Source organism: Microcebus murinus, chromosome 19 (assembly GCF_040939455.1).
Source record: "Microcebus murinus isolate Inina chromosome 19, M.murinus_Inina_mat1.0, whole genome shotgun sequence".
In the NCBI taxonomy this organism is placed as follows: domain Eukaryota; kingdom Metazoa; phylum Chordata; class Mammalia; order Primates; family Cheirogaleidae; genus Microcebus; species Microcebus murinus.
In genome coordinates, this window is record NC_134122.1 from 4,165,701 (window position 1) to 4,182,373 (window position 16,673).

Consider the following 16,673-nt stretch of genomic DNA (forward strand, 5'->3'; position numbering starts at 1 on the left):
AAACTGGGAGGAAAATGGAGAGCCAGCCACGTGGACATCAAGGGTTGAGCATTCCAGAAAGACAGGAGAGACTTGCAAGGGACTTGAGCTTGGTGTAGGCTGGATATGTTTGTTGAATGGGTACATTCCTGGGAGCTCTGGGATATGGTTTTGTTATGGCCTGGCAATGAGAAAGTTCTTGGTTTTTGTTTTCTTTTCTGAGACACGGTCTTTCTCTGTCACCCAGGCTAGAGTGCAGTGGCATCATCGTAGCTCCTGAGCTCAAATGATCCTCCTGCCTCAGCCTTCCAAGTAGCTGGAACTACAGGCTTATGCCACCACAACTGGCTAATTTTTCTATTTTAGTAGAGACGGGGTCTCATTCTTGCTCAGGCTGGTCTCGAACTCCTGACCTTGAGTGATCCGCCCGCCTCAGCCTCCCAGAGTGCTAGGATTACAGGCGTGAGCCACTGCGCCCGGCCCTGTAGAGTTCTTTGCACGAGATATAGAAGTTAGTACTCGCTGCTGTTCATGGTCATCTCTCGAGTTCCAGCTCATGACTCAGACTGTTCTCTTCATAGACCTTCCTTCTTCCACTGGGACAGATGTCGTGGTTGACACCTGAACAAACAGCCTTATAGACGCCAGTGTGTGGGCATCCTTGAGTGGGACTGGAGACTTGAAACAGAGATCTAGAGGTTGTCCAAGGTTGTCCTCAAGGCTGAGGGACAAGACTCAACTCCGGGTCAACTGCACTCTAAGTTTATTCATCTGCTCACACCCCCCGGGCCTCTCCCAACTCGCTGGCCCTGCTTCCTCGGGGCTTCCAAACCACCTGCGATGTGAACCTGGGCAGCTGTGCCCGTCTCTTTCTTCAGCTGCCTCCTTCTTGGGATGTGACCCCCCCACCCTGGAATCTAAGGAAGGAACAGACTCGAGGGGTCTGTTCAGCTTCGGGACCGCAGGCTGGAGCCGTGGCCTCAGTGGCTGCTTGGCGGTGCCCGTGTGGACGGCCGCGGTGCTCCGCGTGCTGCAGGGTTTTCTGCCAGGACCCAGAGGAAGCCACCCAAGGCTGCGACCGCCGTGGCTGTGTTGTGGGTGGAGCAGCCATCTGTGGAGAGAGACCTGTGAGTGCCGGGCGCTGGCGACCTTGACCCTTCCACACGATTCCAGTGTGAGTGCTTTTCAGATGTCACCACGCCAACTCGCAAGGCGCCGTGTGGACGCCTTAGTGTCCGCTTAGACTCCGTTTGCTGGGCTGGGGAGGGCTCCCTTCTGCATCTGGGTTATGCCCCCTCCCAAATGACTCACTCACACAGGGATGCAGAAGCCCGGCCGCCCGGTCTCAGGGGGTAACTCAGGGATGCAATTTATGCTCCAACCATCCCCCTCCCACCCCCACCTCTGGTGGGATCTGACCTGAGATCACCCCCTCGTCCAGCTCCCCCTGGCCTTAGCCTGTCCCCCCGATGGCCTACTTGAATCAGCCGCATGCGCCAGACAGACCTTGTCTCAGATCCTGCATAAGACCTTCTAAAATGGGGAAACTGAGGCTCAGGGTGCAGAGCTGAGCTCCCTGGCCCTGGTGACTCCACAGCTCATTTCCTGACCCCAGTGGCCCTCCTCGTAGCCACCTCTGGCCTGTCCAGTCCCGTGTGACCTCACGGCTCATGGAGTGGGAGTCTCAGGCATGAGCCCCTGCCTGACACGGTATCTCCCCGGATGTATTTAGTTCTCTGAGCTCTAAGTGGGCTGCACACCTTTGGCCTCACAACCTACGTGCTCAGGTGGGAGGGAGCCAGGACAACTTTCCTCCCTGCTGAAAGACCTTGAGAAGGGAAAGACCCCAGACAGGTCCCTGGGAGGGAGGGAAATGCAGATTTCAAGGTGCTGAATTACTAACCCCGACAGTTTACGAGTATCGGTGGCCTACTGTACACACCACATGCCACAGACAGCACTCTGCACGAGGATCAGGTATTAATTCCCAGCAGCCCTATGAAAGGGGCATGGTTTGGTGCCCATTTTACAGATGAGGAAACTGAGGCTCAGAGAGGGTGAGCGACTCCCACAGCGAGTAAGGGGCAGATGCTGGATTCAGACCCAGACAGCCTGACCTCAAACTCTGTGCCCTTAGTCTGTCTCTCTGCCAGCTGCCTCCTGCTCCATGGCTGTGTGTCACAAGTGCGGGAATGAACGCACCACTCGCAGGCAATTTGCTGAGCTGCGGGTGAACCTGGAGGGGTCCCAGGAAAGGCCTTGGGCTCTGGGGTTTCTGCAGCTCCCTCCCTGGCCTCAGCACAGTCCTGTGTCAGGCCATCGGGCTCCAGGGAAGGGGCATCTGTCCAGGGGAGTGCATAGCAGGCCCCAGCCACCCCAGCCACAGGCAGCCCCAGCTCGCGGTGGCTCAGGCAGGCCTCGCCAGGGCAGGGGCCTCTGGAAGTCTCCTGAGAACTCCTCTCCCTTTCCCTCACAGCCTTCGGTGGCAGCTACAAAATGGACCCAGGGAATTTGTGCTTCTGCTCCCTCTCCCGTCTCCCGGCAGGTAGACAATGAGGACAGAGGGGGTCGAGGGAGAAGTGTTTAGTTACCGGAGTCATTTACCGGCATATGTCGGACAGGAGCTGACAGGAGCTGGCTCATCCGCCTCCCTCCCTGCTTTTTATTAATAAAAGAAGTTGGCATCAAAGTCCCCTCTCCCTTCTTGGTCCCCCCATGCCTTTCCTGCCTCCAAACCCCAGCAGGCAGACCCCTCCAAACTATGTTTCCTAGGCTGCCTTGCCCACTGGCTTGCAGTGAGGTTTGACAACAGGAGGCGCAGGGGAGAAGCCAGTGTGTTTTTTGCCTCCTCTATATGTCTCCTCCTTACCCTGTCCTGCAGGGGCTGCTAATGCCACCTCCCTCTGCTGTCCCCCCAGCTCCAGGGAGGGTAGTGCGTGGCTTGCTGCAATGGTTAATCTCTGGGTTTTCTCATTTTTTCTGTTTTTAGTTCTTCCAACACTTCTGAAACAAGTTCCCTATATTAAATTCCTTCTGTTGAAGTTATCAATGTAGGTTCTATTTTCCTGACCAGACCTTGGCTGAGAACAGTTATCTTTGTGATTTTCAACAACAATGGAAATTTCTCTTATTCTCTTTTAAGTGGGGGCAGTATCTCTGGACTCCCCACTTTCTAAGAGGAGGCCATCAGAGACGTCTGCCCTTCCCTCCACCTCCTAAACATGAAGGCCCTCTGACTTGCGCCCCTTTGGTGATGCCAGGAGCCTTTTTTCACATTGAGGGAAACCTGGGTATAAAAGAGAATGAATGAGCACAGGCCTCCGTTGTGCTAGGATGTCTCAGTTTCATGCTAAGACGATCCCTTGGGTATTTTCATTACCTGTAAATTGTTTTTCTCGCCTCTTCACGCGTCTCAAAACATGCTGTTGGTATTGAATAGCTTTAGATAATTCTTCATCTTTAACATCTGGGAGAAGAGCAAAAGGTGAACTTCTCAAGATGGATTTTTTCCCCAAGATGTATTTTTAAATGTTACTCACTAGACCTCTTCCCCCTCACAACACTTCAAGTAATTTAGATCTTCTTCCAGAAGTTTCCTCCTGCAACAGTCTATAGATCCTTCCACATAGCCACGTAACCTAAATTTGTCATCTGATGATTTCTCAAATTGTCTTCCTCCAAACGCCCACCATCAGACTGGCTGGAGGCACTAGTTAAAAAAACGTAGGGTCCTCTAAGACGAAGAAAAACCCAGGGAATTCATCACCACTGGACCAACCTGACAAGAAATGCTCAAGGGAGTCCTACATCTGGAAGCAAAAAGACAATAATCACTACCACAAAAACACAAAAAGTATAAAACTCACTGGTAGAGCAGATACATAAAGAAGAACGAGATATAAATCAAACCTGATCACTACAGAAAGCCACCAAATAGCAATGATAACAGTAAGAGAAGAAAGGAACAAAGGCTGTACAAAATAACCAGAAAACAATTAACAAAATGACAGGAGTAAGTCCTCACCAGTCAACAGTAACCTTGAATGTAAATGGATTAAATTCCCCACTTAAAACATATAGACAAGCAGGGCATGGTGGCATGCCCATGTAGACCCAGCTACTCAGGAGGCTGAGGTGGGAGGATCCCTTGCACCCAGGAGTTGGAGGCTGCAGTGAGCTGTGATTGCACCACTGTATATTTTGAAACATACAGCACATTATTATTGACTGTGGTCATTCCTGCTGTGCAATAGATCTCAAAACTTAGGATCCAGCAATGCTACTTCTGGGTATGTATCCAAAGGAAAGGAAATAAGTATGTCAAAGAGATATCTGCACGCCCACGTAAACTGCAGCACTATTCACGCCAACTAAGATATGGAATCAACCTGAGTGTCCATCCACAGATGAATGGATAAAGAAAATGTGGTGTATATACGCACAATGAAATATATTCAGCCATAAAAAAGAATGAAATCCTGTCATTTGCAGCAACATGATGAGCCTGGAGGATATTATGTGAAATAAGTGAGGCCCAGAAAGACAAATGTAGCATGTTCTCACTCACATGTGGAAGGCAAAAAAGTTGATCTCATAGAAGTAGAGAGTAGAATAGTGGCTACTAGGGGCTGGGAAGTGGAGGGAGGATAGGGAGAGATTGGTTAACAGACATCAAAGTGCAGCTAGGTTTGAGGAATAGATTCTATAGATTCTATAGCTCTGTAGGGCGACTATAATTTACGACAATTTATTGTACATTTTCAAATGGCTGGAAGAGCAGATTTTGAATGTTCCCAAAACAAAGAAATGATAAATGTTTGAGGAGATGGATCTACTAATTTGCCCAATTTGATCATTGCACATTGTAGACATGTATGGACATATCACGCCGTACCCGTATGTACGTACAATTACTATGTATCTATTAAAAGTAGTAATAACAGTGAAAAAAAAAAAAAACGCAAGTTCTACAGGACCCCCAGACTGCTGATTCTATAGTTCCAGGGGCTTAGGAATCTTCACTTTATAAACTCTGTTTTAAAAACAGACTCTCTTATTTCAAAAGTGTTTGCTTCTTAGAGCATCAAGCTGCTCGGCTGGGACGCCGGCACTTTCCCTGCACTTGGGACAGGCCAGGCGGTTTCACGTGTGTTGTGTCTGCTCCCCTCATGGCTCAGGAAGGGATATTTTTATGCACGTTTATTTACAGACAGGGAAACTGAGGCTCAGAGAGGTGAAGTGACTCACTCCAAAGAGAACCAGCTGCCAAGTGTCACACAGCTGGACAAGTGTCACTTCAGCCCTTCCTGACCACCCGACCTAAAGACCCTGCCCTGTGCGCTCCTCTTTCTCAGCCTGTTGTCACCTTCACGGCTCTTACCAGAACTTGCGGTTGTTTCCCTTATTGGTTTGTTCAGGTGGTTTCTGTCTCTTTTCCAAAGGACACTGGTTTTTCCCGGAGCCTAGAGGGTGCCTGGCACATTCGCAGGGCTTGATACATACTTGTTGCAGGAATACTTGTCGAAGGAAGTGCAGGGGGCCAGCAAGACTGCCTTCCATCCTGCGGAGTTTTGGCTCCCAAGGCTCCAAGCCCATTTCCACCTGTGTGTCTGTGTGTGTCTGTGTGTGCACGCACATGCATGTCACAAATCTCTCAGCACCCCTGATACCAATGCGTTGTTTCCCCACCTGGCATAGAAACCCAGCCCCCGCCACCCTCCCGCTCGCAGCCAGGGCAGGAGCACAGCTCACCAGGCTTCCCGAAGCATCCTTCCTGCGCCTTCTGCCAGCTGAGAATGGCCTCCAGCCAGCGGAGCTTGTAGAAGTCGGAGAAGCCTCCCATTCCACAGAACATGACTGGAAGCAAAGACAGGGGGGCTCTGCAGGCCTGCCCACCTCCTCCCCCTCCCCAAGGCCACAGGACACCACCTGCCTCCTCCCGCGGGGCGGGGCAGCGCCAAGAGGTGGGCCTTCAACACGGGCTGCAGGAAGGAGGCAGCCAGGAGCAGCCACCCAGGGGCTCCCTCTCAGCCCCACCTCCATGGCTTTGAGGGTCTGTTTGGCAGTCAGCTAGTCCGTGTGCCTGTCCAGAGCTCTGCCATGGGGTGAGCCTTTGGGGGCAGGAAGCTGTCACATAGTGGCAGGTAAAATACAGGATGCCCAGTTATATTTGAATTTTTTTTTTTTTTTTTTTGAGACAGAGTCTCGCGTTGTTGTCCAGGCTAGAGTGAGTGCCGTGGCGTCAGCCCAGCTCACAGCAACCTCAAACTCCTGGGCTCAAGCGATCCTGCTGCCTCAGCCTCCCAAGTAGCTGGGACTACAGGCATGCGCCACCATGCCTGGCTAGTTTTTTCTATATATATTAGTTGGCCAATTAATTTCTTTCTATTTATAGTAGAGACGGGGTCTCGCTCTTGCTCAGGCTGGTCTCCAACTCCTGACCTTGAGCAATCCACCTGCCTCGGCCTCCCAGAGTGCTAGGATTACAGGCGTGAGCCACCGTGCCCGGCCCATATTTGAATTTTTGATAAACAACGAATACAATTTTTTAGTGTAAGTACATCGCATGCAATATTTGGGATGAACTCACCCTACAAATGTATTAGTTGCATATCTGAATTTCAAATTTAACTTAGCACTCTATTTACTTGCTTAATCTGGCAACTCTGTGTGCGTGTGTGTGTGTGTGTGTGTGTGTGTGTGTGTTTGTGTGCGTGTGCGAACACACGAGCCCCAATCACGGACACCCTGCTGCTTTGTCCCGAGGGAGGGCAGATGCCAGGCGCACTGTTTTCCATGAAGATGTCCCGGGTGGGGTAGGCGAATCCGATGGCCTCGGCTCTGCGGTTCAGGTCCATCATGTTGGCGCAGAAGAGGTCGATGTAGTGCTGGCTCTGGCGGAACAGCCCCTCGGTGCATCCCTTCTGGGGGACAAACACCGGACACGAGGCAGTCAGGTGACAGGCGACAGACACACCCTGTTATGGGCCGAGACTTGCAGTTCTGAGACGGCCCTGCATGGGGCTGTGTCGGGGGCAGGTCGTGTCTCCTTTTCCTGGGATTTCGTCCCCCCCACAACACTCCCAGCCTGCTTGGGGCTCCATCTCTGGAGGTCAAAGAGGGCTGGCTTGCAGTCCCAGCTCTGCCACTCAGGAGCTGCGTGGCCTTGGCCTGCCAGATCAACATTTCTGAGCCTCGGGGGTTTTCACTGGGAGAGGGTGAGGCCGCTAGGAGCTGCCCTAGCTGGGCTCTGGCGTGTGTGGAGGACACGGCTAGGAGGTGCCCGACACGATGCCCGCGACACGAGGGGGCAGCACGCTCTAAACCTGGACTCGCTCCACGGGCAGCATCCGTGCTACTCAAAGTGTGGGCCCCGGCCCAGCGGGTCGCTACCCCACACCAGGGAGGCCAGGAGTTCAGAAAAGGGTTCAGAAATTTCTGCAGTCATGGTCAGATTAACTTTCTACCTGTTTTCTCTAGTAAAATAATTTTCCTTGTAATTTGATTTTTATTGTATTTACAAAAATACTGGTCTGTCACAGTTTGTAAAAAATAATAATAATAATTTAAAACTCCCATCAAACAAGGACAGTGAGTACCTTCTCAGCTAAGAACTTCTGGATATTGAATAACATTTTTTGAGTAGAGATCATGAACCCTACCTTTCTATATAAAGAAATATATATATTAAAATTATTATCTTTATTTTTGGGCTTGGAAGATCACTGGAGGCTGGAGAGGTGGGGGTCGGGTGGGGCTGGGCTCCCCCCAGGCCCCCTAAAGCCAGGCTTTAGTTCCCAGGACCCCAAGGACGGACCCTCCGCCTAGATTTGATCCAGAACACGACTATGCCTCATGCCCGGCCCCACAGGCCCCAGGGGGGCGATGTGCACCCTGGTCTCTCGGGGACCGTTGGGAGAGCCAGGCGCGGGCTTGCCAGGAACCTTCTCCTTTTGCAGCCTGCGGGTTCACACCTTTAAGCCCTCGCCCTCTTTTTCCTCTAACAAATTCAATTTTGTTTTTTAAAATGCGGTTAATACAAGCAAACTAATACGAGGCTAGCTTCTTTGATATATCAATCTAGTTGTTCCTTTGTGTCATTTTGTCATAGCAATTGTGAATAAATTCCGAGAGGGGTAGCATCCAACAGCAGGATGGAGGTATGCCCCAGCCGCCCCCTTCGTCTCTCCTGCCCCTTCCCGAGAGGCTGGGCGCTCGGCACTCACCATCCGTGCCCAGAGGAAGAAGAGCAGCTGGTGGGACAGGCAGTAGGCCGAGCAGCCCGGCTTGGTCATGAGGGCCCTGCAGGAGTCTGAGAGCCCGCAGGGCTGGCTGCTGTCATTCCTGGGGGCAGAGTGGTTCCGGGCTGTTAGGGTGGCGCCCCATCCCTCGCCCTGTGCCCACTCCCCCCACCCCTGGGCTGTGACCTCCCCACCAGCTGTTGGAATCCCCAGTAGGTTCCAGGCCCCCGGCCAGGCACAGGGTTGCCAGGTCAAATACAGGTGTCCTGCACCTTGACTTGCTCCAGCTGGCACCCCTAGCACAGCGGGGGTGACGCTGGAGCCATCCTGGGTTGGGGAAGCCCCCAGGGCCTGAGACTTCCCATTGCCCCATGGGACTCTCCAATAACGTCTTTCCCAGCACTGACCCCAAAGCGGGTACTTGCATCCAGGCGGCCGGGGGCCAGCTCAACGCTGCTCATTCCTCCCTCGCCTGGCCCGCCCTGGAGAAAAGGCAGGCAACAGGGCTGGGCCCAGCATGCCCTGGCCCAAACACCCCTCCATGATTGACGCAGAGAGGATGTGGCCACTCTGCCCAGGGCCTGGCCCTGAGCCCACCCAGCGGCTGGGTAAACCGGTCAGCCAAGGTCGGCTCAGTCCTGCCTCCTGGACCTGCAGCCGTGGGGAGACAGCCCCCCAGACACCTGCAAACTGCACCACGGCTCCCAGAGTGCAGCAGAGCCCATCAGGGGGCCGCCGTGTGTGTGTGTGTGTGTGTGTGTGTGTGTGTCAGGGACAGCTCTGGAGGCGCTGGTACTGGAGAGGGCCCGTGACTTAGGCGCAGGGGAAGGGTGGTGAGGGCAGGCGGGAGGAGCAGAGGCTTTGAAGTGGAGGGAGGCCGGAGAGGATGAAAGGAGGCCCAGGGGTCGCCCAGCAGGGCATCAAGGAGATGGGACTCTATCCAGGGAACAAAGGGAAACACAGGAAGTCGCGCTGGAGGGGTGCACTCAGACGAGGTTTGCAAAAGGACCCGCTGTGGGGCCGGGTCATTGCCCCACCCCGTGAGCCTCGCCTGGGTTTGCACAAACCCTGGGACTGGGCTGGGGCACGTGGGGACACGTGGAGGGTTTGGGGCGATCCCGGGGCCCTACCGGGTTCCCAGCAGCTCCACCAGGCACGCGTCACTGCTGTCCTCGGAGAACGAGTCCTCGGCCTCGAAGGTGGGGTAGACCAGGGAGGCGTCGGTGCGCGTCCAGGCACGGGGCAGCTTCCAAAAGCCGGGCAGGAGGGTGGGCTGGAATTCTGGCGGGAGGAGAGGCAGGACTGGGGGTGCTGTGGCTCCGGCCATGCAGCTGGGTGTCCCCCACCCACCCACGCACACCTGGAGCGCTAAACCCCGCCCGCCCACTGGTCCCGGTTGGTTTTGAAACACTCAAGAAGCTCCTTTTCATACCCCCCACATTTCCTCCCCTAATCCATAGGAACAGTGTTGGGACAGGCTTCGACTAAGCCTACTGCACCCACGGGAGCTCAGCGCGTGCAGAGCCGGTCCTGTCTGGAGCTGGGTTTGGAGAGAAAGTGGAGCTCTCACAAAACAGACGCCCAGCCAAGGGGCTTCTTCACAATGACATGGGCCAGGATGGTGCCAGGGACCAGGCCTGGGGGGACCTCAACTGCAGGGAGGCCAGCCCGTGCCAGGAGGGGCTGGGGTGTGTTCACCTGCAGCCGGGCCACTGTGTGACCGGACACTGTGTGGCCTGGCTGATGGTGTCCCCCCTCACCGTGCACACAGGGTCGGACCGGCACAGAGGGACTGGTGTTATGAGTGTCCCCCGACCCGCACCAAGAACGACTCAGGCCAGTGTTGGGTCACCGGAGGCCGGCGAGGAACGAGGCTCCCACGTGCTAAGGCACAGAGAGGCGCCGGCAACACCCGAGCGTCTGGTGTGCCCAGGCTGCACTGCCTGCCACCTGGACGTCCCCCTCTGAGACAGACCAGATTGCACCCTCCACTCTGGTCTAGGACGAAGGCCCCGAGCTTGGACGGGAGCTTGAGAGGAGACACACTGCCACCTCCCACCCCCTCTGCACAGGCGGGGGGTCATCGGAGTCTGCAGTCAAGGATGAGCGAATGTCCCCAAGGTCTGCCTGAGGCTTGCTCTGCCGACAGGTGACAAGCAGGTTACAGACTGTCCTGACCCTGCCTTGCACCAGGAGGAGCCCGCACTGGGCTATTCCAGGAAATGTGCCCGGATGCCCAGATGTCCTGGAAAGTGGGGCTCCGCCCGTGCGGTTACCTCTCAGGTACTCGGGGTCACTCAGCTTGAGGTAGAAGATGGAAGTTTGCAGGAGCGACTCCAGCTTCGCGGCCAGCGTCCCCACGCGCAGGCTCAGCGGCTGCAGCAGGGCGTCCTGGGCCCACTCCACCTGGACGCTTCTTAGCTGCCCTGGGAGGGAGCAGAACTGGTTCAACCCACTGTCTGACAAGCCGTGTGGGTGGGAAAAAATACCCTAAGTTGTAACGTTTACTGTGGGCCTCCCTGCCTCCCCAGCACACAAGGGGGCGGGATTTGCTGAGCTTATTGGAAGCTGGGCCTTTGTGGGGCTGATCTGGGCGAGCGGGCTGGGGGTCAGGGTGGTGGAAGGTGCTTGGTTTCTGGAGGTGGGACTGGGTTCAAATCCTGACTCTAAATCCTTCCTGTTGTGTAACCAGAGAGAGTCATTTCATTTCCCTCCTTCTCACTTTCTCCATCTGCGCAATGGGGATAAGGATAGTCCTTACTTCTTGCAGGGGTGTTGGAAGGGTTAAACGGTGTGCAGGGAGGATTTAGTGCTGTCCATAGTGCAAAGTCAGCACTTAATACAGTTTAGCCATTCGTGTTAATTAAGGAGACTCAGGGTCTGCTATACACGAGGAAAGATGAGGGAGGGATTCAGATTGCAGGGTGGAGAGCCACTGCGTCCAGTTGTGCTGGCTGTGCACTGCACAAAAGGGTGATACGTTCATATCATGGGTGTGGCCATGTATTAAGACAATTTCCCAGCAGATGGCAGTCAAGTGACTTACAGAGGGGGGCGCCTTTTTCTAATTCCCACAAAGATACCCTGTGGGCTAGCAGTGGCCTCGTAGGGGTGGGAGAGAATGGTGATGGGGAGAGAGAGGACAAGAGGTGGCCAGAAAGTGGGGGGGTGTGAGGCCTGGCCTCAGCGGAGGGCTGAGGGGTGAGAGAGGAGGTAGGGTGGCCACCCTCAGATAGAAACCGCGAGAGACAGTGGACTAGGTTAAGGAGGATGCCGAGGGAGTCTTGCAGGTGCTGCTACCCCCACGCTCTTGGCTCCCTCCCCGAGCAAAGCTTCAGGAGGAAGCGCAGGCTTGGGAGTGCCGGTAGGGAGGGGCCGGGGCACGTCACAGTGTCTCCTCCTGTGCCCGCTCCGGGTCAACAAAGTCCAGCGGACCGGAGCCTGCCTACCTAGCGCCCGTTGTTCAGAAAGAGGCAGCTGAGGGAGTTGCTGCCCTTAGTTGAGAACACTTGATGCTTTTGCAGATGGAAGCACAAACAGCCAACAGGTGTGGAGCCCTACAGGTGTGACGCCATACGTGACACACGTGAGCCCAGGTGGTACCCGCATCCACCTGGAGGGCTGATGTGCGGGCAGATCCAGGACTTGAACCTGGCGGGCGGCTCCGAAGCCGTGATCTGGGCGGCGTGCACGGCCTGTGCCCCCTCCTGGGGGGCAGCTGGCTGCTGTCACTGTTGTAAGCAGCTGTGTTTCGGGGCATCTGCTGCACAGCCATAGATTCTCACAAGGGGAAGGTGTGGAGCCATGGTGGGGACGTGAGCAGCGGGGAGCCAGGGTCACTGAGGCTCTCAGGAGGGGCAGCCGGTCTGGGGCTGTTGCGTGGGGCCACGCTGCCGGTCAATGCTGCCCAGTATGGCTGAGAGAACCACCCCCCTTATCGGTACAAAGTGGACAATAGTCATGAGTTCGTGACTGTTGTCCACTCGGCCTCAGGGTGTGGAGAGAAGGTGGCAGAGTAGCCCATGTGATGCACGCAGGGCGTGCCAGTGTCCACCAGGCTCCTGGCAGCAGCAGCTTGTGCTGTCACACACACCCGGGAACACCTGTCCCCGTGGGAGCCACCTGTCCCTCCCATCTGTCTCCATAAGGAGCCACAGACCTCTGGGCTGCTGGTGACAAGATTCTGTCCCTCGGTTTCCCGAGCGCTTATTCAACACCTGTGGCACACCTGGACAACACACCTGTGTTTGGCCACCAAGGATGGACACGAGTCAATACAGTGCCACTTGGTCCCCGGGGGCTGGTACACCAGGTGGATCTGAACTCCAGACCCACCACCCATTAGCTGTGAGGCACTGGGAGGCACCTGAACTCCGTGCCTCAGTTTCCTCACCTCTGAACCGCTCGGCAGGTGCCCAGGGAGCACCTGTTGGCAAGGCCACTTCTCAACCCCCACGGGCCCCTTCCTCTGTTAGAAAGATACACGCCAGATTACATCGCATAGATCTGACGGTATAAAGATGAGTACGTTTCTATTATATTTTAAAACGTTTTCTTCCATTTAAAAGTTCATTGCTTTCTTCTTATTTTAAAAGAAAGAAAACATTTCCATGGGTCCCTAAAAGTCCCGTGGACCCTCAGCACGGTGCCCGCCGGGCTGGTGGGGAAGCCGGCCCGTAATGCGAGATTATGGCTGTCCTTCATGTCCCGAGCAGTCGAGAGACAGGGCTGGGGCTGAGTGCCGGCACCCTGGGTGTGTCTCCTGCCTTGGCCTGGCCCCCACCTGGCAGGAGGGGCAGGATCTTGGGGCTCTCCAGGGGTGGGGAAGGGACACTGGGGAGGCCACGTGACGGAGAGGGAGCAGGTTGTCCCGGGGCCTGCTCCCCTGAACCTGGGTGGGCGGAGAACTGCGCCGGCAGCAGAGTTGCCCATGGCCCCGCCGGCACCAGGCCTGGGGGCTCTGCCGCTACGGTCAGGTGGTCTGCGGGAGGGGCTGGCTGCCACTCTGGAGTGTGTGTGTGTGTGTGCACGTGTGTGTGTGCGCGTGTGTGTCTCCCTGTTTAGCCTGGCCTGTGTCCAGCCTCCTTCTCGGGGATCTTATGTCTCTCAAAGAGAAACAAACACTTGGCTGTTTTCACAGAACCTTCAGAGGCTTGGCTGGAAGCAGAGGAAGCGGGGCTGGAACCTGACCTCAGGGGTCCCCGGTCTTTTCTGTAGCTGCCCTCCTGATAGGGGAGGGGCCCTCCTCCAAGTCCCCGTTAAAGTGACATGCTCCCTGCCCCCCGTGTTTGTGGCATGTCTGGGGGGGACGCTGTCAAATGGATCATTTCCCTCCCAGAGAATAATAATTTCCAAATCTTTTCCCATGTTGCTTGTGAGATCTCTCTCCTTGACCTCTCCTAGCTTTCCAAGGGTAACGTACCAGAATGCTCAAGGCTGACCATGTCTTGTCTGTCTGCTTCCCAAGTCAAGAAGGAACCATGCTTGACCGTTCATAAGGGAGGAAATTCCATTCTGTCGGGCTAATCTTTCAGTCATTAGGATTCATTTTGAAGGGAATTAAAGTATAAATATCTGGTGTTTGTCTAGGTGAGGGTTGCTCAACCTCAACAATGTTGACATTTTTAGCCAGATCATTTTGGACACAAGAGCAAGCCCCCCCCCCCCACCTCCTCTTTCCCTAGAGCCAAAGCAGGCTATTCCGGGGCCAGAAGGTTGCAGCTCCCGGATGTGCAGAGCAGGGTGGGGACCAAGCAGAGAGCAGGTTTTCGCAGGGGCCAGTCCAGGGGAACAGGGGCTCACTCACCTTCCAGCACCCGGAACCCCACCACGCCATCCAGGTTGATTTCGGGCAGCCTCTGCTCTAGGAAGAAGGTGGCTCTCTCCAGCGCAGACAGGATCAGGCCCGCAATGGTGGCCTTACCCTCTGGGGTGTCCAGCCGTGGCAGGGAGGAGGGCCACAGTGGTGGCAGTGCCATCAGTAAGAGCAGGAGCATCAGCCCCCGGCTGGCCATGGCTGGCCTCTGCTCCCGGCTGGTCGCACACTCAACACCAAGATCTGTGGCGGGCCAGACAGCCTCTGCACGCCCTCCTCCCGCCTCCTCCTCCCCGCCTTCCCCGCAGACCTGCAGACAAGCAGTCAGGCAGGACTGCCCAGAAGTCTGGGGTGGCCTGGGCAAAGGGCTCTGGGAAGGGCGGCTGGCTTCAGGGGGCTGTCATCAAGGGGTGGCGTTCAGGCCAGTCCTGGGCGTGAGCCCACTGGCCACGGGCTGGGGAGAGGGGCCCACCCTATGCTTCTTAGCCCCCGTTCTCCAGGTCAAAGGCTGGATCTTTGATCTTCAATAGCAATTGTAACTCAGAAATCCTGAAAAAGCCCTGAAAGCAAAGTTATTTTGTTTGTTTTAAATAAATTCGGAACAGACTCACTTGAGGGCACACCTACCTTGAGCTGAGGCAAGCTTCCTGAGAGAGGCGCCGGCCAAGAGAAACAGAGAACTACAAGGGCAAGCCATGAATGTCCTCCAGAATTTTCTGGTAGCCACATCTTAATAAACAGCAATAAGAAGGTAAAATTAATTTCAATGATCTATTTTATTTGACCCAATGTATCTAAAATGTTATCATTTCACCATGTCTTCAATATAAAAATGATTAATTTCCATTTTTCTCATACTAAGTCTTTGAAATGGGTATTTGACACTCACTGCACGTTTCAATGCACAGTGTCCGCATTTCAAGGGCTTGGTGGCTGCACGTAGCGGCTGTACTGGACACTGTCTTAGTCTGTGTTGAGCTGCTACAAGAGAATACCTGAGACTGAGCAGTTTATAAAGAAAAGATATGTATTTGGCTCATGGTTCTGGAGACTGGGAAGTCCAAGATCAACAGGCTGCGTCTGGGGAGGGCCTTCTTGCTGTGTTATCCGATGGTGCAAGGGCAAGAGAAAGGGAAGGGAAGGAGCTAAACTCACGTGGTTATCAGGAGTCCACTTTTGCAATCACAGCATCAGCCCCTCAGTCCTGGAACCTGATCTGCCCTCTGACCTAGTCACCTCTTAAAAGTCCAACCTCTTAACCCTGTTGCATTGGGGATTAAGTCTCCGGAGTGTGAACTTTGGGGGATGCATTCAAGTCGTAGCAGACAGTGAGGACCTAGAGGCCCCATTTATTTCACTCACACATCAGTGTGGTCACATCTGTTTCCCTGCAGAAATTTCGATGTTGCTTTATGGAATGCTGTCCCAAACCTTGCTGGGACTGTTATGTATATGTGCACCATCTTTTCTTTTCTTTTCTTTTCTTTTCTTTTCTTTTCTTTTCTTTTCTTTTCTTTTCTTTTCTTTCCTTTCCTTTCCTTTCCTTTTCTTTTCTTTCCTTTCCTTTTCTTTTCTTTCTTTCTTTTTTTGAGACAGAGTCTCACTTTGTTGCCCTGGCTAGAGTGAGTGCCATGGCATCAGCCTAGCTCACAGCAACCTCAAACTCCTGGGCTCAAGCGATCCTACTGCCTCAGCCTCCCAAGTAGCTGGGACTACAGGCATGCACCACCATGCCCGGCTAATTTTTTCTATATATATTAGTTGGCCAATTAATTTCTTTCTATTTATAGTAGAGACGGGGTCTCGCTCTTGCTCAGGCTGGTTTCGAACTCCTGACCTCGAGCAATCCACCCACCTCGGCCTCCCAGAGTGCTAGGATTACAGGCATGAGCCACCGTGCCTGGCCTACCATGTTATCTTTCTAAAATCCAAAAACTTCTGAATTCAGAGACATATCTGACTCCAAGGGCTTCAGTTAAGAGATTATAACTTTGGGGGAGCCAAGGCAGGAGGATGACTTGAGGCCAGGAGTTTGAGACCAGCCTGGGCAACATAGTGAGGCCCCATCTCTACAAAAAATTTAAAAAGTTAGCCTGGTGTGGCGATGTGCTCCTGGAGTCCCAGCTACTCAGGAGGCTGAGGCAGGAGGATCGCTTGAGTCCAGGAGTTGGAGGCTGCAGTGAGCTATGATGCTGCCACTGCACTCCAGCCTAGGTGTCTAAAAAAAAACAAAAAACATTACAGATATGTGATAATAATAAAAATAACAACACTAAAACACTAAAATGTGTATTTAATGCTCTTTGTGGACTCTACGTCAGTGTTTCTCAACATTTTCACTTCATTATTGCCCTTTCTCCTACCCCTGGAGTGTTTTTAGACATTTTATTCCTGAAAATTTTCAAATAACAAGCTTATTGAGATATAATTCACATACCATAAAATTCACCCTTTAAAAGTGTACAATTTTGCAGTGGTTTTTAGTATATTTGCAAAGTTGTGATGGCTATACTAATTCCAGAACATTTTCATCACCCCAAAAAGAAACCCCACATCCATTAGCAGTCACTCCCCATCCCCCACCTCAGTCCCTGGCAACCACTGATCTACTTTCTGTCTCCATGGATTTGTCTGTTCTG

The 16,673-nt window shown here is 53.9% G+C and overlaps 1 protein-coding gene across 2 annotated transcripts; it reads right to left on the minus strand.

The window, feature by feature from the left end:
• Positions 1 to 728: 728 nt before the first annotated feature.
• C19H16orf89 (chromosome 19 C16orf89 homolog) lies at positions 729 to 14,475 on the minus strand. 2 transcript variants are annotated; one of them, XM_075995061.1, is made up of 8 exons: positions 14,026 to 14,475; positions 10,496 to 10,645; positions 9,350 to 9,500; positions 8,205 to 8,322; positions 6,767 to 6,899; positions 5,731 to 5,835; positions 3,359 to 3,445; positions 729 to 1,090 (listed from the first exon to the last, which is right to left on the minus strand). In XM_075995061.1, exons 1-8 carry the CDS (start codon positions 14,231 to 14,233, stop codon positions 960 to 962), a joined length of 1,083 nt encoding a protein of 360 aa, XP_075851176.1. In that variant the 5' UTR covers positions 14,234 to 14,475; the 3' UTR covers positions 729 to 959. The 2 variants fall into 2 exon arrangements, with proteins under 2 accessions (XP_075851176.1, XP_075851175.1); XM_075995060.1 differs by having other exon boundaries at positions 6,767 to 6,902; positions 14,026 to 14,473.
• Between the last annotated feature and the right edge of the window lie 2,198 nt (positions 14,476 to 16,673).